Below are 23,295 nucleotides of genomic sequence, written 5' to 3'. Positions count from 1 at the left end.
CAACAGCAACAAAAAAACCACACACAGGCTACAAATCCTAATGAAACTTATGTCTCTTTTTCCCGGGTGTGTCCTCAACCTTGGCAAAGTAAACTTCTAAATTGATTGAGACCTGTCTATACACTTTTTGGTTTATAGAAAATACTAAAAGGCATAAGGCTATAGCTGCCAACAGTTCTCAGCAAATTTTTAAGTAAAAACTTGAAATATTTTCCCCCTCAAAGTAACAAAACCATCTCTGTGGTACCAGTCATTTTTTTTTTAGGTCAGTGTTCTGTGATAGCCACCTTAAGTACACATTTGAGAGAGCAGTGGTGGCCAAATCTATCTAGAATGACTTTATGTAGCACATAAGATGCCATTAAAAAGCTGTTAGAACACGAAGGATCAAACACATGGTATTTTCGGTATCTGTGGCTTGGGAGCCACCCCCCACCCCCAGACTGACAAACTGCTGTACAGAATCAACTAACATTTAAATGTCAACTAAGTTTACTTATTTACATGGAGAATAAAGTAGGAGTAAAATCAGTGGTGGATAATCTGCTTACTCTAGGTTGGGATCAGTAACATAGAGCCAACCAACCCATTAACTCTTACCTGTGGCCTGCTGGGAACATTTGCTGAAAGAGAAAACAAAAGAAGTCACTTAATGGCAGTCCCCTTACTTTGTTGGTTCCAACTTTCAGGCACGCAAACGCATGGAAAGTATCAGTCTACATAGGGTAATAATAGCCCAGCTGTTAAATGGATGCTAATAGGAAAACCCCACATTTTTTTTTTTCCCAGCTTAATGCTTCAATGAGGGCTAGTTTTCCTGGTTAGTTTCTCATATCCCATGTGATTTAAGATTTAGTGCATACGCTAAAGCATTTACTGAGCATTTAGTCTTGCAAAAAATCTCATTTCCTATTTAAAACACACTGTGTATTTGGTTTTTGTATCAGAACAGAACATGTTCTACTTACTTTACTCAGCACTAATTCTGACCAAGGGACCACTGGAGGCATAAGTCTTTGGTTTCTGCCTCCCTTGACCCACCCTTGACACACCCTGGACCCTAAGGCCCAGGAAAATGGTGGCCAAGTACTTGTATCAAGGAAAGCACTGGCCTAATCCTCTGTGTCCTTCTGGACACTTGGGATAGTAATAGTGCCTGGGATGGGCCCAGTTAGGAACACTGGAGAAGTTAGAATATGGCATCTAATTCTCCTTTCCACACAGATAGCTCAATTCTTTTTTGGTTCCAGAGCCCATGGCAGTGAAGACGATCTGGCGGGCATTGCAAGGGCAGCCACTAACATCTCTTCTCTAACACATCTGCTTTTCATCCCCTCTTTTGCTGCATGATCATCTCATTCTCAATGCTGGGAGAAAAAAGAGGAGATCTGTCCCCCAATAATGGCAACATCTGTTCTTGGTCAAATAAGAGTTGTCCCTAATCATCTAGCATGCTACACTCCTTCCATCTCTCACTGTTCTATGCTGAGTGGGAGAAAGGACATCAGTGACCATGTGCTGTGTGCCGGGAGCTATGTGAGAAAAAAAGAGCAGGCATGAAGAGTACCCTTCCTATAACGTCTGGAGGGAAAGTGTGAGCCCCAGTATTTGGGGGAGATATCAGGCTAAAAGGAGCCTAGTTCTACCAGATCTGTAAGTTACATCCAGGAGAAAAGAGTGGAGCTCCACAGTGTCCAGGGGATAGCTGAGTTGAATTATTATTAAGTACACCATAGGTTTACACACTCTTTTTAAAACAGACAGAGTTATGTGTCTCTTGCAAGTAACAAATATAACAAATAGCCAAACCCTGGACGAAGTCTAATCCATTTTGCTCCAAACCAATACTTTTAACCTTACAGCCTTTTATCAAATAAAAGGCTATGGGTATTCGCCTGAACAAATCACACAAAAATATTTTAAAAAGGAAATCACTGCATTGCAGTGGGTTTTTGGTTTTTGATGAGTGCCATTCAAGCTTAATAAACATAGGCAATTCATAGTAAAAATATGCCTGTGGGTCAAAAATAATTTTGAAAGCATTTGGTGGTCTATCAGCAAAAATTAGTTGGCTTACTGCCAGTATTCTATACATTTAAAGGACATAAGTAAAAAATGGACAAAAAAATTTTATACCAAAAAATAAAAATAGTTACTGCAGTCAGTATGCATATTTGTTAATTGGCAGTACAGTTAAACCCCCTTCATTATTTCCTTGCCAGGAAGTGACGGAAATGCTTGCTTCTCTGCTCTAAGACTCAACATAAATAATTTAAAAAAGACTTCAAAAGGCCATAATTCAAGGATGTGATCAGGACCAACTGGGATATTAATTCAGACAAAGGAGTTCTAAAGTGTTATGTGCAACAATGTGTAGACACAGTTAAAAAACGGTTATATTAAAGTAGGCAATTCACACAGTTAGGATTTATGAATACAGAGTTTCATTTTAATTCCAAGATTGCCAAGAGTGGAAATTCATTTGGGGCCATGTTAATTTTTAATCCAAAAAGGATAAAAGTCAAGATTAACATGCAGATCAATTCATTGTATGCTGGCGACAAGCATTTTTAAAGTTCTCATTAGTTACAGGGGCTCAAGGGATTGGTTTGGCATTGGGAGGGTGCCAGTCCAATTTGTTTAGATAAATTCTCCAAAGGTGGTTGGTAAGCTTTGGGAATCACAAAAGCTTATTAAAATATTTGCTGGCTGAGCAACTTCAAAGGGACAAAAGAACAAATGAATCCTACAAAACCTTCTGAGTACTATCTAGGAATGCTTCAAGGAAACCTTCCCAGCGAGAAAATGTAATCATTCACTCAAGTCAGAAACATGTACTGAGGCCAGGTGTGGTGGCTCATGCTTGTAATCCCAGCAGTTTGGGAGGCTGGGGTGGGTGGTTCACTTGAGGCCAGGAGTTTGAGGCCAGCCAGGCCAACGTGGTGAAACCCCATCTCTACTAAAAATACAAAAATTAGTTGGGCATGGTGGCATGTGCCTGTAGTCCCAGCCACTTGGGGAGGCATGAGAATTGCTTGAGCCTGGGAGATGGAGGTTACAGAGACCCGAGATCGTGCCATTGAACTCCAGCCTGGGCAACAGAGTGAGACTCTGTCTCAAAAAAAAAAAAAAAAAAAAGAGAGAAAGAAACATGCACTGGGCACCAAGTCTACCTCCCATGATGATTTCTATTCTGCATCAATTTTTAAAAGTTTTAATAATTATAGGCAGAATATGAAAATATGTATCAATTTTATAAATAAGTCAATTCAGCTTTTATTTTTATGGAAAGCTGTCCCTATCTTGTATATGTTTATAATACCAGAGAGAAAATATGAATAGCAGAACTTTCAGAAGCCAAGACTTAAAACATGGAGATTTCAAAGGATTCTAAAATACACTTTTCATCATTTCATATATGAATGTGCTTGAATTCTTGAAAAGAAGACATGACTAGTAATGTTCATTCAGAAAACTATGACTATTATAAATATTTGTGAATGTGCATAGTTAAGACTATGAGAACACGAAGCCAGCTGCTCCATACCAATACTTTGAAACCAACAGCTTTTTATCAAATAGACGGCTATGGGTATTTTACATACAAACATATTTAAAAGGAAATCATTGCATTTTAGTAGGTTTTGAGTTTTTGACGAATGTGATTCAAGCTTAATAAACATTAAGGAATCTTAGAACTCCATAAACCACTCTCTGAACACTGAGAATGACATTGGTGAAGATGGGACCAATGCAGGAGAGAGGATGAATCTCTGTGATGTGGATCCCATTGAAGGTACTGTGTATACTCCTCTCAGGAACCAATATCAACGAATAGCTAACAAGATGCCCAACAAATAGGAATTTTATACTTGCCTTTAAAGGGAGGCCATAAAACAGATACATACATTTACCTCTTACAATTCATTTTTGCTCTAAATTATGATTATTTATTTTTAATAATGTTCTGTTTTAAAGCCACATGGGTCAATCTTTTGTAAAATCTAGGTGTCAGAATATACTTTGAGAAAAATTTAAGAGTAAATTCTTTAGGAAATGGAACTTGTAAAAAATTCTACATTTTTAGAGTAAAAATTTTAATATGGAAATTATATATTTTATATTTATTACAAGGTGTATATTGAAACACATTTCCCACCCGGGCTGTCACTGCCAACTGACTTTTACAATTGAAAATGTCCACCATGATATTTAAATAAAAACTTCTAAACATGCTTTGATGTACAGAATTTGTTTTCAACTAATTATTAAGGTTATTTAGGTACAAGTTGAACTAAGAAGTAATTTCCTTTAAGAATTTAATTCTGGCTCAGAAAGACTATGATGAGGTTTTATCTACTTACTAAGTAACATACAACTGAAAATCAAAACCTCTAAATAAATTTGACCTTGAATTATAATTAATAAACAAGTTTTTATCAGTTTGTCTATTACGGTGGTTACAGAGCCTAGAAAATAAGCAACAATCTGGTAGCATGTGTGCATTCACTGACCCTCTTAAGCTTTTGCGAGACTCTACAGAGTTGAAAGTGTGTCTATATGTGTGCACATGTGTGTGCACATGCATGCATGTGCTTTGTGGGGTAGGGATGTGGGTGTGGAGACTGAAATAGTGTAAATGTGATTCTGCAAACTTTGAGAAGCATCAGAGTAAATCTACAAATAAAAACCTGGGAAACAAAACACTGGCAAAATACAAATAGATATATTCATGTGCTGGTGGAAACCATAATATATCTTTAGGCAAATATTCCTGAAAATTCAGAAAGAAATATATTTTTTATTTATTTTTGTCGTTGTTGTTGCTGCTGTTGTTTTGAGACAGAGTCTCACTCTGTTGTCCAGACTGGAGTGCGGTGGCAGGATCTCAGCTCACTGCAACTTCAGCCTACCGGGTTCAAGTGATTCTCATGCCTCAGCCTCCCAAGTAGGTGGGACTACAACTACAGGTATGTGCCAGCATGCCTGGCTGATTTTTTTTTTTTTTTTTTTGTATTTTTAGCAGAGATGGGGTTTCACCATGTTAATCAGGCTGGTCTCGAACTCCTGACCTCAAGTGATCCACCTGCCTCAGCCTCCCAAAGTGCTGGGATTACACGCATGAGCCACCACATCTGGTCCAGAAACATATTTTAAATAGCTGTTTTCACATTCTGCTAATGATGGCATTTTAAAAATTACAAAGTCTTATAAAATAAATAATAATTTTTAAATGAAGTAAATATATATTATTCATCTACACTTCTGATAATTTATAATCTCTTTTTCCTCATTTCGGATGGCTTTTTTTTTTGGAGAGATAGTCTCGCTCTGTCTCCCAGGCTGGAGTGCAGTGGCATGATCTCAGTTCATTGCAACATCCGCCTCCCAGGTTCAAGTGATTCTCCTGCCTCAGCCTCCTGAGTAGCTGGGATTATGGGCGCATGCCACCATGCCCATCTAACTTTTGTATTTTTAGTAGTGACGGGGTTTCACCATATTGGTCAGGCTGGTCTCAAACTCCTGATCTTGTGATCCACCAGCCTCGGCCTCTCAAAGTGCTGGGATTACAGGTGTGAGCCACCACGCCCAGCCTGGGATGGCATTTTCTAAGGAGATGACAGAAAAGGGTAAAATAAGAGGCTATGCTTTACATGAATTCTTATTTTAGTGACTGCCTTGGATTTAAAATCAGTTTAAGAATAAATCTCTCTAAAATTACAAATAATGTCTTCATATCCTTTGAAAGATTATTTAAAATATAATTGTAGCACAGAGTAATTTATATATATTTGTATGTGTATATATATATTTATTTATATAAACAGTTTACTTGTATGTATATATTCTGTTAGAAACACCAGAAGTGTTTTAGGTGAGAGCTCAGCCAAAATTGCAAGGTGGCAAGAAGCTGAAGACAAAACATTTGGAAAAAATGAATAAGTAAGAATTATTATATAATTTCCCCCGGAATTTGGTTATTTTCTGGCTCTTTGTTGTTCAGATGGAAATTTCACAGGGTCCTAATCTATGATGCCTTAAATTGTTTGGACTTTATATAATGACTATTTTATTCCACGAGAAAAGAAACCAGCAGGAATAAAAAGGGAAAATCTGAAAATAATCCCTTTCTGCACTAGAGTCTGATGACACTGGAGAACAATGTTTGAAGAAAACAGAGGGAATTACACTAGAAAGGCTATTTTCATGCCTTGTTTGGCATGCCACTGGAAGCTTTTCTTTGAACTAAGATGTGTTCCTTATGATAGCTTGCATCGAAGAGGATGATTTCTTCTTAAAAACAGACTTAATTTTTATTTGTCTTCATTTTATCACCCGTCGGGCATACTGAAAAATCTCAAAGAGCAGAACTATGTTGCAACTGTACTCCCGTGACTTGATAGTATCTAGGTTGAGCTTCATTTTCTTATATAATGTTTGCCTTATTTTCAAACAATATTCAGTCCTGTTTGTAATAAGGTTTTTGCTGTCTTAAGGAAGAAGGCGAAGGGCTGCATGCAGAAAAAGAGAAAGGGAAGGAACACGCACAGCTGTGGTGTTGCGATCTTTCCTACTCACGGCAGCAAGATGGAAATGTGCTGTGGATCTGCTCCATGACCTCCGTGAGATCCGTGCTGGTGTCATGCGGTGGGGCCAGCAAGTCCTCTCCCGCTGTGACAGCAAATACAGAGAACAACAAAGCTTCTCAAGTTAATGTCTAGCCTTCCACTAAAACCCAAATTCAGGAGGAAATGCTCCCACCAGCCTCTAAATATCAATGTGAAAAGAGTTCCCGTTGCAAAGGACAATTTTAGGGGAATATACCCAAAACACTTTTGCTTGAGTGTTGGTAAAATAATTTTATATAATGAACATGTACTAGATGCTTGTTTGTGTAGAAAGAATCCACACACCAGGGGACTGAAAAATACGAGACTGAAAAACAAGTAATATAGTCTTACTATTTCAGTGTTTGAATGAGAAATCTATTATTTTTGCACCACAGGTATTTTTTCATACAAAAAAAAAAAAATCCACCAATTTCTTTTTCTGTCCTCCTTTCTTTTTGGAGACTTCAGCTTAGGCCAGTTTATCCTGCCACAAAAGTAAAGGCATCTTATGTAAGATACTTTTCACTAGGATGTATTTTCTATTCTATAATCAATAGTCGAAATAATTCTCTTATTTAAAAAATATGAAAATAATCTTAATATTTTAATATATATATTTTTTGAGATGGAGCCTCCCTCTGTCACCAGGATGGAGTGCAGTGGTGCGATCTCGGCTCACTGCAACCTCCGCCTCCCGGGTTTAGGTGATTCTCCTGCCTCAGCCTCATGAGTAGCTGGGACTACAGGTGTGTGCCACCACACCCAGCTAATTTTTGTATTTTTAGTAGAGATGGGGTTTCACCATGGCCTCCCAAAGTGCTGGGATTACAGGCGGGAGCCACCATACCTGGCCAATATTTTAAATTTTTTCTGGTTAATGTACCAAAAGATATCCAACCAACAAATTAACTTGGTTACAATATATAGTTCTCAATAAAATTCTAGAATTTTAATTTAATTGATAACAAAATGTCATTGGTGAACACCTAGTTTACTGAGTCCTTCCTAGCATCAGTGACAGGTCCCCATGGTGACCAAGGATAGGCTGCATGGGTCCTCTGCCTCTAATGGGACAGGCAGGATAATGTCTATGTGGACTAGGATGAAGAAAAGTGAATAAATGAGTTTCCAGACCTTGGCAGAGAAAACAATAATGTTTGCTATAATATTATTAGTTCTGAATATGTACCAATATAAAATGTTGGAGACAGAAAGTGTACTAAAAAAATCATTCACAAAGCAAATAATTTAATTTCTTGTTCATTATAAAAGGGAAGAGGAGGTTTTTTCATCTTTCGCCAAAATTCAGTCCACTACTATAGATTATATAAACAAGTGTATTATAGCTTATTTGAGAATGTTTGCTTTTTGATATTGTTGAAATGGATTTGCACTTATTTAAGATCGAATACAAAACTTTTTTACTTCCTAAGGCACCAGTGTGTAAGAATGTTACTTAACAGGAAACACAAACAAATGGCAAAGCAGAAAGCAGACTCAGCAGAGGAGCTGTGTGTTGGGGATACCGACCTGCCTGGTGGAACTGTGCGCCAGAGGCATCCAGATCAAGCGAGTAGCTCAGTGCAGAATGCTGAGGAGAAGCCCACGGTGAAACACCATTGATTCGGGTATCAGATTCAGGCTGGAACCACATTCAGGGGTTAAAGCAGAGAAAAGATTCAAATAATCATAAGGAAAAACATTTCCTTTTTAATTTTCCCTCCCTCACCATGGATAATTAAATCATATAGAGGTCTTTGCCTTCAGATGTTTTCAATACATTTTAGCATCAGCGTGGTGGGGGCTTTGGTCCTTCTCTTTCTGCTTGGACACCTTGAAGAATCCACCTGGTTATGCTGCAAGATTCATTTATCAACATCATTTTTGTCCCTCAGTTTTCTATTGTTTTAATGTTAAGTGAATTCATAAGCATATTTCACTCATATTTTAAACATCAGAACTGGGTTTCTAATACAGTAAATTTATCCAATTTCAAAATCAGCTTATATTTCAAGGCAATATTGAAGAGTGGTCAGAAGCATGATTATGGATTCAGATTGCCTGGATTCTAATTCCCACTCTGCCACTCAGAAGCTGTGTAATTCTGGGAAAACTATACCTTAAGTTCTTTACTTGTAAAATGGTGAGGGTAATAATAGTGCTGTGTTATAGGGTTTTGTGAGGGGAGTGAAGAATGACTATTTCTTAAATGGTTAGAACAGCCTGACACCTAGTAAATACTTCGTAAAGGCACTCACACAAATCTTTGATACCGTGATGGATATGCTGACAAGTATGTGGTCAAATTAGAAAGTGCGAGCCACCATATAGGGAATGCAGATGTTACAATTTTTTCATGCAGATTTTTCCATTAAATCTATATTAGTTGAAGCCTGGTAGTTCTGTCAGTTTTTACTATCAGAGTTGAATTTTTCCGTCTACTTCTGGCATTCATCATGCTAAATTGTTTAGAAGAGATAAGAGCTCTGCAGTCCTGGATATAGAGAGCCATTTGGATATCAGTTATCTCTAAAAGCATTACTGTGCGATTCTCAATGCACATGAGCCATTAGGCAGCACTGTCTAATGGTAGGGAGGGAGTAGGGGAAGGCAAGAGTGAACAGAAAAGCCTTTTGCTCTCCTGTGAGCATTAACCAGCCATGGCAAATAAAGGTTTTGAGCACAGCTTCCTTCTGCAGCGATTCCATCTATGCACTAAGCTGTTAACACTAACACTTCATATTCTAAACAAGAGATTGCAAGAGAAAATCCATCCCTTACATAGCACCATTCGGATACTTCAATTTCATGGAATGAAAAATGTAACTTTTTCAATGTATGTGGCTGGCACTAAGTAAGACTCAAACATTCCGGAGGGATTCAAGAAACCCACATCTTGGGTCACTCTTGGGAAACTCTTACTTTCCAAATACGTGAGATTGGGAGGCCCCGAAGTAAGCCTTCCACTGAACGGCCTCACCCAAATTCTGAAACACTGAGAGACATAGAGAAAAGTGTATGGTCAGATTATAAAGAGTGATCCATGTGTAGGTAAGGCAGAAATGACACTGTTTTGAATTATCCTGATAAGTTAAAAAGACTGAGAACAACTGTGAAAAGGTAGTTTTCTAAAATTTGAGAGAATCACTGGAGAGAAAGTTGTTCCTGCTTTGAGACAATAAATCATTCCTGGAGAAAGGCACTCCTATGATACCGCCTGGGAGCTCCACACAGCACAGGCTAGAGAGAAAGACAAAAGATGACATGCATGTTGATGTCAGGGATTCTTCAAGAGAGAGGAGCTCTTGGCCCCTGTGCTGGGACTCTACAGTCTCTGCACCTGCTGCAAAGGTCTCTCCATCACTAGTTCTGAGACATCACTCCTATTCCTAACTACTATGTGCCATCAAGCACTTAAATCCCTGCAGTGTGCTGTGTCTTTATATATGAAAGTATCTTGCCGTGATCTCTAACTAGATGGCAGGCACCAGAAAGGCAGAAACTGTATTGATGCTTCTTTTATATCCCAAAGAACAGTGTTTTTCAAAACTGAATGCAATAACCCATTGATGAGTTATAGAATCAATTTAGTAGGTTCTGACCAGCATTAAGAAAGAAAAATAGAAGGAAGAAAGGGAGGAAGGAAGAAACGGAAAACAGAAAATAAGAGCTGGCATTTCTCTATAAAGGCAAGTATTATTTTGTATTCTGCATACATGTATGTATTCATCATAATGTAAATTGTATTTCTTATTGTTCAGAAAGCTTGCAAGCAACTCCCATAAAACATGGTCCAGTGTTAGGAAATAATAGTAGCAAATTAATAACCATCTTTTCCTCAATTTCTTGAAAATAGAAAACAACGATTCTTGGAGTCAGCAGAATGTCTCACTGGAAGAAAGCTTTAATGCTGATTTCAGGTCTCTTGCTGCTCCTTAATACAGAGGCTTCCCAGGTATAATTTAGGAAGATATATGTCGTAGGATATTTTCTCTCAAACAGTTCAGAGCTGAGGCAGACTTCATTGTTAAACAAGACTGGGAAATTCCATTGTAAGCTCGGCAAACACATTTTTGTGTGCTAGTGAGGATGTATATGCTTACATGTAAAAGGAAAATTCTAAGCCAGTCTAAATTAACTACAGACGTAAGAAATTGAAAGTGGACTTGTCTGCCTCTCCTGACACCTGGACCATGTCCCAGCAGTGCACAGTTGGCCTGGGGAGGTGTGACACTGAATTCTACACACCTACCTGCTCCAGCAGCTGTCGGAGGCGGTGGAGCTGAGACTCCAGCTGTTTATTGTGATCTTCTAAAATCTGCATCCTAGCTTCCAGTCTACCTTTGTGCTGCCTGAGGAGTTTTGCTTCTGCTATAAGTTCTGAATCCTCAGACGTGTGATGGGGAGATACAATCGACTCTGGCGGTGAACCAACAGGGAACCCCCTTCGGAGGTGCTGGTCCTTCAGCTGCTCATACTCCACCTGTAGATTTCTAATACAGAAAGAGGGAGAAACAGAATTACCACTATGAGCATTATCTTCTCTCCAAAATTATCTGCGAAGTTCAAATTTAGCTCATGCTAGTTCCTCTTATATAAAACCGTGTATTAATAGTAGGATGAGCATGCATGAATAAAATTGTAGTTTTTTATTTTTTATTTTTTTTTTGAGACGGAGTCTCGCTGTGTCACCCAGGCTGGAGTGCAGTGGCGTGATCTCGGCTCACTGCAAGCTCCGCCTCCCAGGTTCACAACATTCTCCTGCCTCAGCCTCCTGAGTAGCTGGGACTTCAGGCGCCCGCCACCGCGCCCGGCTAGTTTTTTTGTATTTTTTAGTAGAGACGGGGTTTCACCATGTTAGCCAGGATGGTCTCGATCTCCTGACCTCGTGATCCGCCCGTCTCAGCCTCCCAAAGTGCAGGGATTACAGGCTTGAGCCACCGCGCCGGCCTTAAAATTGTAGTTTTAAGCAAGTATCCCAGCAGACATCATCACTGAACCCCCAAATGCTGCTGTATTGCAGCCAGCATCCCAGTTTGTTAATGTCCTCTCAAATTTTCACTCCACTGAAATTTCTTAGACAATAGTCTTGGAAAGAGAATAAATAGGGGTTACAGTGAAATTCATATGAAAGAAAGGATGACATATTTCCTTCTCCCAGGCCTAGCACACCTTTGTTCTTCCTCTAGGTCAGCAATAATCCTCTCCAGTTCTCCACGTTCTTCCCTCTCTACCGACTTCAGGATCTGAGCTGGGCTTTGTGGCTGGCTCACCGGGGACTCTCCTCCGAGTGTCTGGCAATACTGCTGGATGAGGGCGTGCTCGTCTTCCCTAGCAACACAAAGGAAACAGAACCAGAGGCTCACATCTGGATGGTGATGTTTTTGGACATAAAGGAAGTAGAAATAATGATGGACAGGATAGTGGCTGGGACAAGTTTGTCTTAGAGCTCAGTGTCTCCATGACCTCCCTTTTAAAACTCTAGGAAGAAGTTCATCTAGCAGAGCATGTATATTATACGAGCCAACATTTCAGGCTTTTCTTTCATCTAAAAGCTCTATCTCACAAACTTCAGAAGGGATATCTTAGCATAAAAAACAAAAATAAGGAACAACATTTAGTGTAAAAGATACTGTAGACAAAATCAATTACTCCATGCCTAAAGAGTTGATTAAAAGACTACTGAATTAAGAATCATCTGACTTCACTGTCTTCAGAATTTAGTTGAAAGTAATTTTGAAATGATTTGTAACCCATATGATGGGGTTTATAATCCTTATGTTCTTTTATTTAAATAGCTCAGCACAAATCATAATTGTAGATATTTATAACATCTCTACAGATACTTTATATTATTAGCAGGTCATTTTTAGGGTTGATCACTCTGTATTAGAACAAGAAACTACATTTAATACATGAAGGTTGTCCCACTTATCTAACTAATTATCTAATGAACTAGACACAGCAGTATCGTGGTTGAATTAGTAATTGACATAAGTGAACGTCTAACAGAGTTGATATATTTATGGCAAGAAAATGCTTTCTAGCAGACTCGGAATTTCTTCTCTTCTTTTAACAAGAGAGATCCAGTGAGATCTTATAAATGTGCAAATACCAGATCTCCTGGCTAATGCTACCAGGGCAGATGACACCTGGTCTGTTTTGATGGCTTTTGGTAAACAAGTCCTGGAATCGATGGCTTTACAGAATAGGGCAGCAGGAAAACCTCATGTCAGTTACGTAGGTATCAGAGTATCAAATGGAGCTATCTCACGACTGAAGCAGCCCCTTCCTGTGTAAGCCATGGGGGTTTGCAAACGTCCCTTAGAGATTCTTCTGTTACTCTGGAGTCAGACAGCATCCCAATGCAGCCAGAAAGAACCTGGTGTGGTGCTAGCATTCCCGGGCCTCTCTCATCTTCACCAGAGCCTTGAGATTACCTTGAGCTGATGAGTAACAACTGATGCTGGGGAAGACCTCTGGTACTCGTAATTCTGATTTGAAAATTCATCTCGGTGTTACTGCAGTTTACTCTAACAAAGAAGGACTTGAAATTGTATCAGAAAGTTGGTGAATTCCTAGAAAAGATTTGTCCTAAGCATTGAGATCAGAGAGACAGATGAAGCAAATGAGAAAATTGAATATTTTGGTATTATGCTTGTCAAACAGCCAGAGCAAAAGTTCAGATGTGTCACTTGTTGATTTATTTTGCTTTCTTCATCAATAAACCCTCTCTCTTTTTCCCTCCCTCTAGGAATATATAAATATAGATATAGATGTATATGAATACATATATATTTAAATAAAGGTCATATACTTTGGTTAAGACCACAATATAATAAGAAGTACCTAACCCGACCTTCTTGCTTTTATCAAATAAATTTTAAAAGAGGATGGGGTGGGACCCTTACAGCACAATTAGAAACTGGAAATAAGGAACACCAGTGGGTTAAGGATTGAAGCAAGCTGCGGCATCATCCTTTGATTCCCTTTCCTGGGAAAACGCAGCGTCCCTGAGAAACGAATGAAGGAACCTCTAGAAGAACCCCATGCTTGTTCCTGGGTTTAGAAGGATGAGAAGGAGAGAGTATGGGTACTGCACCACTGCAGAGAGCAGCATTTGAAAGCAATCCAAAAGTTCTTCAGTTGCTCATGTATCTAAATCAAATGGAAATCTGGCAGGGAGATATGGGTCTGTGTATGTGTATACTTTCCTCATAGGAAGTTAATGGCCAACACCCTAAACCTAGCTGTGTTATCCGGGGCAGAAGCAAGCTGTGAGACTAATGGCTCAACACCACTGGGACACCAATGAGCTGCGATGAATTATATAACGCAAAGTCAGTGATGCCTGGAGGCACCTCACCGAGTTCATGTGAAGAGAGAGGTGATAAAAGATGACAAAAGAACAGCTCTAACATATGGATAGGACAAATGGACAAAGCGTAAAGATATAGTAGATATAAAATAAAACAGCAAAATAAGAGTTCAGTAGAACATCTTGTAAATATTTCTCAGTTCTCAGGATGAAAATTATCCGAGTATAGAAACTAAAAAGATAGAGTACCCCAAAATAATAATGACAAAAGAAGCACCTTCACATGTATCCCTGGAAAATGTCTGTATTTTAAAGACAAAGTATCACAAGCAATCTGCCAGAAATCAAAATAAAACAGTAAATCATGTTCAAAGGTGGAAAAATGTTTAGCCTCCTATTTTCCATAATATTAAATGTCCAAAGACAATGGAGCAATATCTACGGTCCTAACCTACCCACTCATATGACCCGGCAGGTCATTCATGTGTATAGGCAAAGCACTTTGTACACATGGTAAATGAAAGAAAGAATGAGCAAGGATAATTCAAAATGGAACTAAAGTAGATGGTAATCTCAGGCATTACGATAAAAAAGAGGTAAACTAATTCTAATATTAGGTAAAAAAAAAAAAAAAAAGAAATTAGTTGGCTGCGCACAGTGGCTCATGCCTGTAATCCCAGCACTTTGAGAGGCCGAGGTGGGCAGATCACTTGAGGTCAGGAGTTCCAGACCAGCCTGGCCAACAGGGTGAAACCCCATCTCCACTAAAAATACAAAAATTAGCTGGGCTTGGTGGCGGGCGCCTATAATCCCAGCTACTCGGGAGGCTAAGGCAGGAGAATCTCTTCAACCAGGGAGGCTGAGGTTGCAGTAAGCTGAGATTGCGCCACTGTACTCCAGCCTGGGCAACAGAGTGAGACTCCGTCTCAAAAACAAAAACAAAACAAAACAAAACAAAACAAACAAAAAATTAGTTCTATGATATCTATCAATAACATACCTAAAAGAAAATAATAAAAATGGAAAGAAAACATTTAAAATAAGAACTAATATAAGGACAACAAGAATTAAAAGAAAACTTGGGTCCCCTAAGCTACGTGGCTGATCTTGTGGCCATGATTTGACCACAGATCCTGGCATAGAGTTCCTCCAAGATCACAAGCCACCATTATGCCCTCCGAACATTTACTACAGCACCTGACCTCATGGATTAACTTCAGTGCTTACTATTAATACCAAGTAAATTTTTGTTTTAAAGATTTGGAGACTGACTATCCATAGTGAAACCAGCCAAAATTAGATTTGAGATGTATTTTTGTTGTCTACATTCATATAGATTCACTTCTCTGGGGAAGGTGATAAAATTTAACGTATTATTATAATTATCATCCCCACTATCTTTGCATTCTTTCGTTATGGTATCTGGAAGAGAGTTAAGGCAGTTTTCACAAAAATAAGAATTTAACAATCATTTATATAAAACATACAATTTTAGTCTTGTTTTTCACAGATTATTAGGTGTAAAAGTTGAATATAAAAATAGACACATTCTAGTTCTTAATTACATATAGTAAAAACCAAGAACAAACTCTTTAAATGCAGATAGAACATGAGTTACCAGATCAGGGATATTAAACATCAATCGTATGTCTTGTGCTAAAATAGAAAATCTTGCAAAAATAATAGGTTTGCACCAATGAAATACCATTAGATAGAATATAATTATACTACAGTTAAGTCACACATAGTACACACGATCTAGATTACAAAATTAGTACATATCAGATGACAAAAACCCGTGATTCATTCAATGAGCTTTTGAAAGTAGACAAGACATAAACAAAAATAATAATTTTCTTTCTTTTAAGGATTGTTCTGTTCTAGGTTTCAGATCTGCAAACTGCAATGCCTGTGTAAACCACAGCCCACCTCCCCATTCTATCTTTCCAGTGTCACCCAAGGGCAGATGGCAGATGGCAGATGAAGCAAGACATCCTGATAGTTATGGCCCAAGGGATTGTCGTCCTTGAGTTCCCGCTTCTGAGATTCCCCAGAATCGTCATGAGTCCTATCCTGTCCTGAGATGTCATTGCTCAATTTTTCCTTCAAAAATATGTGGTATTCTTTTTTTTTTTTTTTGAGACGGAGTCTTGCTCTGTCACCCAGGGTGGAGTGCAGTGGCCGGATCTCAGCTCACTGCAAGCTATTCTTAACATCAATTTCCTTTTAAATTGTGCAGAGTCAATCCAACATACTCATATATCTAATTGTAATAGATATATGGGTGATCATGGACATGCCATATATCTAATTGTAATAGATATATGAGTGATCATGGACTGTCATTTATCTTTCTAAATGTCATATTCCTTGTTTATAAAATAGGACTCATAATAATGCCCATCCAAGGGTTCATAGGAGATTATTTGTCTCCTCACATCATCTAGCACCTTGAGGTCACCTGCATTCCCCATTTTCAAAGTCAACACTGCGGCACCTGGGGATCTCTCTCTGACCTCCGCCTCCATTGCCACGTCTCCTTCTCTGACTCTGGCTCTCCTTCCTACCCTTTATGAGGACCCTCAGGATTACATTGGGGCCACCTGGATTATCCAGGATAATTTCCCTATTTCAAGGTCCTTAATTAAAAACCTGTGGCAAGGTCCCTTTTGCCATGTCAAGTAATATATTCATAGGCTTCAAGGATTAGGATGTGGACATCTTTGGGGGGGGCCATCATTCCGTTTACCACAAATGTCCTCATCATGTTCTTCTGATAGGACTTCTTATCTATTTCCTTTTTAGCCTATAAGATTCATGGAGACAATATCTGTATCTACAGACCTATTGCAGTATTGGGTGCATGGCGGTCGTGAGTTGGTAAATGTTTAACAGGTTCTCCAAGAGAAAAAGGCCTTGATTTGTGGCATTTGCAACTTCTGTGATTTAAATACTTTTATCATGGCCAATTTCAAGTTCATGACTTCACTGAATGTGGAACTGGGAAAATATACATATTTGCACACCACCTGATAGAGATAATGAATCAGGAGTATTCAATCTTTTGGCTTCCATGGACCACATTGGAAGAGGAAGAATTGTCTTGGGCCACCTATTATATACACTAACACTAATGACAGCCAATGAGCTAAAAACAAAAAACAAAAAGAAAATCACAAAACAATCTTATAATGTTTTCAGAAAGTTTACAAATTTGTGTTGGGCTGCATTCAAAGCCGTCCTGGGCCACATGTGGCCTCTGGGTTGTGGGATGGACAAGTTTATAATAAATAATCCCAAGGGCATAGATATTAGTCAAATGAAGTAAAATCATTAGGGTGTGCTGAGTTTTGAGAGTTACTTTTGTTTTTGTTTTAATCTAATTTATGTAATTGTAACTATATATATATATGTACATAAGTTATTTTTAAAAAGGCTCTGTTTAACAAACAGCTTACAAACATCCTGAAAATGTAAGAATCAGCTCTCGGCCGGGCGCGGTGGCTCAAGCCTGTAATCCCTGCACTTTGGGAGGCCGAGACGGGCGGATCACGAGGTCAGGAGATCGAGACCATCCTGGTTAACACGGTGAAACCCCGTCTCTACTAAAAAATACAAAAAATTAGCCGGGCGCGGTGGTAGGCGCCTGTAGTCCCAGCTACTCGGGAGGCTGAGGCAGGAGAAAGGTGTGAACCCGGGAGGCGGAGCTTGCAGTGAGCTGAGATCCGGCCACTGCACTCCAGCCCGGGCGACAGAGCGAGACTCTGTCTCAAAAAAAAAAAAAAAAAAAAAAAAAGAATCAGCTCTCACGATTGGCTCCAGCATACCATTACATGGTAGGTATATATTAATAACAACTATGTGTTGGATGGGTGAATGAGTTAATATATCTAATGACAGTATATTAAAATGTATTTGACTGTTAATCTTCTGACTTTTTTTCTTTTCTTTTTTAAAAAAGTTAATCTTTTCTGAAACAGTGCTAAATTTAAAAATAGTATTTGAGCATTACCTTTACTGTGTTCACAGGGCGTGACAAAACATTTTAAAGAAGTAAGATTTTGTTCTGAATTATTATCTTTTATTTCCTTTAATGCTTTGGCTATGGTCAGCCTTGAGGAAATTTGTTGATTTAGGAGAGATTCAAGACACTTAACTACTTTACATGAAATGTACACTAGTAGGTTAAATATGAAACAAACCTTATGAATACACTATTATTTTGATTTGGGAATTGTTCCACACTCGAATGATAATGTATAAATCTCTACCACATTACGGTCAAGTATTAAGATGCGATCTTTGAAATTTGAAATTGAAAAACCGCCTGATAACTTTTATTTATATGCATAATAATAAATAAAACAACGTTTAGAAAATATGGAAAGAGAACATTCTATATTTGAGCACTTAAAGTATTTTAACCTAGCACTCTCCATAGTTTTTTTTTTTTAGTGAAAACACCCAACTACTATGTTTGACAACTTTTCTGTCTATTTTAAACCTTCCCATCAGATCTAAACCACAATAAAGCTTTGTAAGTCACATAAGCTTGACAGTATTAAGTCTTTTAGATATTATTCAGAATTAAAAATGTGAATTCCAGGGCACACACAAAAAACGAAAAGTTCCAAAGTAAGATGACACACAATAGTAGGATAATCAGTGATAAAATATTTGCTGAGAAAGTTCCACAACCAAGTGGAATATACACATGTGGGGAAATCAGAAATAAAATAATTGGCTAGAAAGCTTTTTAGTATATAATACCTTTTTAGTATTCTACAGTCAATGAGGCTTTTCTCAGTTGCTAATAAAATAAAACATTGGCAAAGGAGTTAACAGTTTTCAATGAAGGGTAGGAGTATACATCTAAGCACGTGTGGGTCAGAGTTGCTAAATGCAGATATTATGGAAAAAAAATGTTAGCTAGTGGAAGGAAGAGGATTTCACAGAAAGGGCAATCATTCTGTCAAATCACCTTTGCTAAATTCATAAGAAATATAAGACAAATGGAATGAATATATATACCTATTATTCTAAATAAAACAATCTGATTTTCCTGGGGTATATGAGTTGACAAATGTAAGATTTTTTTCATTAACTTATATGAAACAAAGTAAATAAACATATTGAGTTTATACTACCATGGCTTGAAAGCATAAAATCTACGCAGAAATTGTTGGAACCACACTTAATAATTTTGATTGGGGTCAAGATTCAGAGCCATGTCAGTGAAGATTGTTTCTGACAGCCATAGTACAAGAACTAGCCTTCCCAGGCAGCACTGATTTCATGATTTACTTACACACTTCCTGTGGTGGAGCTGCTATCAGTGAGAAAAGACCCATTAGTCCTTTCCATCTGTGCCAGTCTGAAAAATAAAAATAAGGAGATTAGACAACGTGGCCATATAGGACACGGTCAATTGGATGTACATCCTTAATCATTTTTAAATTGTGAAAATTCTGACAAAACATAGAAAGATCCAAATCTCCTAACACAATTGTAAAACTAAAACATTTCATGTTGAGCTACCTTTCTATAACCACTGCCTTAATGCCTGTAGGCCTTTATCTTATGCTATGATGTAAAGTCTCCAAACTGACCTAATCTTCTAATTGAGCTCCCAGACCTAGGCTCTCCTTAACCCTCTAGTTGGTCTACATCGAAGTGAGGGTGACATTCTCAAACAAATAAAATGATGTTCTTCTCATAATAAACACTCTCCATGACTTCCTTTTAACTAAGGACATGATCCAACTCCTTAGTGGCTGAGTTTTTCATTATCAGACCTCAACTTTGTCTCTCCACTTTCTCACCTATTTCCCTTTCCCCCATCTGCAGTTCAGTAAACAAACCATGCTCTTTCCCAGCTCAATGCTTTTGAGTATATTATTCCATCAGCCCAAGACTTTCCCCTAGAAATTCTAGTTGTTCTAGACCCAGTTCAACTGTTACCAATTTTATGATGCTTGAATTAACCTTTCTAGGCATAGCTAGTTACTAGAACCACAGACACCTAGTATATACCACTTTTCTGAAAGTTTGTGCACACCATCAAGACCAGCCTACATATTATATTATTTAGAGACTCTAAAATAAACCGCATCCTAAAGCATTACCATAAATTTAATTATATATTATAATTCATATGTGAACCATCTCCTGAGAATACCTGCAATCCCACTTTCATTCACTGAAACTAGGTTACAGTATCTAAATTCTGTTTGTACAGTGTTTGGATTCTCTTTAGCTGGAGAATCACATCCTATTTAGGTTTACTTTTCATAGGATACATAGCAGGTGTTTGGTGAAGTACAAATTGCATCACGAAAATACAAGAGCCCAAATTCCAAATATACTGGAATCATAACTCCGGCAAAACTGCATTCCTTAAATCAAGGTATATTAATGATATTAGATTAATTAGAAATAGATACATTCTGGGTGGCAGTGCAGTGGAGGGCTCTGATCAAAGTTTCTTACCGTGTAGCATATTGTTCTATTCTTGAATGGGTGTCATCATGAAACAGTTGAGGAGATTGTGAGGGGCTTTAAAGGAAAAAAACAAAGCAACAATTTTATGCCCAAGTATTGATAGGTGTTACGATTAGAAATGTTAGGTTACTGAAGTAATGAATTTGTCATGCAAACAAACCACTAGGATTGTTACCCGGAACACAGAAGTATTATTTTAGACCAAGAGTTGAGTAAGACCCCCATGCTAATACCACTGATCAGAACACCTCTCCTGCACATGGACTCTGAATACTCACTCATAGTGCTCTGGCCACATACTGATGAGTGTGATAGGACTGCAAAGAGGGGAGAGGGAGACAAAAGTCACAGAACAAACACTTTAGAGCAATTTAAGACAAAAGCACTGGGGGTGTGGGGAGATTCTCAATTATCTTCCGCTCATATATGTGGTTGCCCTGAGAGCCACTATGGGGAAATCAAAAGTAACAGAAGTAACAGTGTATTCTAGAGGAGTCACTGTGTATTCAAGAGTCTGCAGGGGCCTTTTCACAGATATTACAGGATATTTGTTACAGGATAGCAAATACATCTTTAAACAGTCATACTGGGGAAAAAACCAGAATGCTCGAAAATAACTCAAAATTATAGAATAATTGTAAAGATAATATTCTATATTATACCAAGGGGGGATGCAATCATATTTTTGTTTTTCCTAGAGAAGAAACTTGGTTAGAAACATGAAGTTAAAAATGAAACACTACATTATATGTTGATGGCAGAGGTACAATAAAATTAGATTTTTCTGTTCTTCATCTAATTTTAAATGTAAACATTCAAACCCAGATGTATCCAAAGTACCTCAACTCACAGATCCCTTGAACAAACAGGCAACCTAGATACCACCCCTAGACCCCACCAAAAATGTCACATCATAAATAACACTGAAGGCAACTTCCTGAGATCATGATACATTTTCTTCAAAACAATGTTTTTTAGAAGTTTAAACTATGAATTGATACAAGAAAATTTGTTCTGCTTGATTCAGGGGCTTGTGTCTGGAGCCAGATCATTCGGTGTCACTCTTAATGCTGGGGATGTCGCATACTGCCTAGGAATTCCCAAGTCTCCATGAAATACTTTCAAATACAAGTGATCCTAATCAAAAGCTAGTTCCAACCCTAGCGTTCTGAGGAGGAAGGAGAGTAAATGAATGCAGAAAATGTAAAGTACAATGGAAATTATCTATTTAATTAAATAAAGTCTGCAAAAGCTAATAGTGATTGAAACAAAATTATTCCAAAACTTCTTGATTCTCCTATTTCCATTATACACACCTACTTAGGAAAAGAAAGTAGGTATGTATAATGCCTACTTTTCTCTTCATCTCCTATAGTGAAGTGCAGGTTGATGTCTGCACAGCAAAGACTTGTGAACGTTATCTTATTGGGATGAAAAACTAAGACTCTTGAGATCTATTTTCAGAACCAGGCATTTATCCACACGATTTGCCAGAATATCTATACTGTCAGTAAACTTAATTTATAGATGTGCAAAATAGATACAATAACAATAAAACAACACAGTATTAGTCAATACTGCTTCCACGTCACTGCTCTTCATTAACCCTGAAATATGTTAAATGTCAGGTGAATGATATGCTATAGACTTTCTAAAAACAGTAACTGCTAAAGAGATTATTTCTAAAATTCAAATGTAGCAAAACATATGCCATGAACTTCAAATAGAAGAAAAGTGTATATATTTTTCATCTTAATCAACCTTGGAAAAGCTCTGTCAAATTATTTGACTGGTTCTTGTGAACTTAATCCAGTTAGCACAAAAGTGATCCATGACCTAAGATGAGAATAGCCAGGGTAGAGAGCCGAACTAAAGGGTTTCTCAAGTTTTGTTATATAGTTGAAAATTTTCTAAAACAAGAAATAAAGATTGAAAAAAAACCCTTGGGCTTCATTGACTTCAGAGAATTTTGATTTGTAGAAAAAAAGATTAAATGATAAGCTTTTTCATTTGATTTTGAAAGGGGAAAATAAGAAACTGCATAGATAGAACCTATCATTAAAAGGGCTTGGAAATAAGACCAATGCGTGTGTTAGCCCAGGCTTCAGAATGCAGCCTATCTCTGCTCTCCAGCATGGAGGCTGAATAGGTGATTTTTGTCAATCACACACTGATATTCCAGAAATCAGACTCTACTACAAATATTTAGATATTATATGAAATGTAATGCAGGCCAGGCTTGGTGGCTTGTGCCTGTAATCCTAGCACTTTGGGAAGCTGAGGCAAGAGGATCACTTAGTATCACGTAAAATGCAACCCAGGCCAGGCTCGGTGGCTTATACCTATAATCTCAGCACTTTGGGAGGCTGAGGTGGGAGGATCGCTTGAGCCCAGGTGTCTGAGGCCAGCCTTGGTAACATAATGAGACCCCATCTCCACAAAAAATAAACACATTAGCTGTGCGTGGTGTCATGATGCCTATAGTCCCAGCTTCTCTGGAGGATGAAAATTTTATCCAGAAGTTTAATCTACAAACTGATACGAGAAAACTTGTTCTGCTTGACTCACAGCCTTGTGTCTGGAGACAGATCATTCAGTGTCAACCTTAATGCTGGGGGGACACCCCCACAACTTCACACACTGCCTAGGAATTCCCAATCTTAATGCTGGGGGGACACCCCCACACCTTCACACACTGCCTAGGAATTCCCAGGGAGGAACGCTTGAGCCTGGGAGGTTGAGGCTGCAATGAGATAGTAAGCTGTGATTGTGCCACTGGGAAACAAAACTGGACCCCGTTTCAAACAAAACAAAACAAACAAACAAACAAAAATATATATATACACACACACACTATTATATTAA

At 38.1% G+C, this 23,295-nt stretch overlaps 1 protein-coding gene across 14 annotated transcripts in view; it reads right to left on the bottom strand.

The window, feature by feature from the left end:
• The window catches only part of UTRN (utrophin), a 576,786-nt gene that overhangs the window by 5,668 nt on the left and 547,823 nt on the right, over positions 1-23,295 (bottom strand). For 8 of the 14 annotated variants that reach the window (XM_015137213.3, XM_077999492.1, XM_015137214.3 and 5 more), the window contains 8 exons: positions 20,709-20,747; positions 20,419-20,484; positions 19,238-19,303; positions 11,784-11,942; positions 10,864-11,104; positions 8,142-8,253; positions 6,580-6,672; positions 601-623 (listed from right to left, as the gene is read on the bottom strand). In XM_015137213.3, the coding sequence (XP_014992699.3) occupies positions 601-623; positions 6,580-6,672; positions 8,142-8,253; positions 10,864-11,104; positions 11,784-11,942; positions 19,238-19,303; positions 20,419-20,484; positions 20,709-20,747 (799 nt within the window). Of the gene's footprint in view, positions 1-600; positions 624-6,549; positions 6,673-8,141; positions 8,254-10,863; positions 11,105-11,783; positions 11,943-19,237; positions 19,304-20,418; positions 20,485-20,708; positions 20,748-23,295 lie in introns of all 14 variants that reach the window. The other 6 variants (XM_015137215.3, XM_077999495.1, XM_077999494.1 and 3 more) reach the window with 3 other exon arrangements.

Source organism: Macaca mulatta, chromosome 4 (genome assembly GCF_049350105.2).
Source record: "Macaca mulatta isolate MMU2019108-1 chromosome 4, T2T-MMU8v2.0, whole genome shotgun sequence".
NCBI classification, from domain to species: Eukaryota; Metazoa; Chordata; class Mammalia; order Primates; family Cercopithecidae; genus Macaca; species Macaca mulatta.
This window is presented reverse-complemented; position numbering and strand designations above follow the sequence as displayed.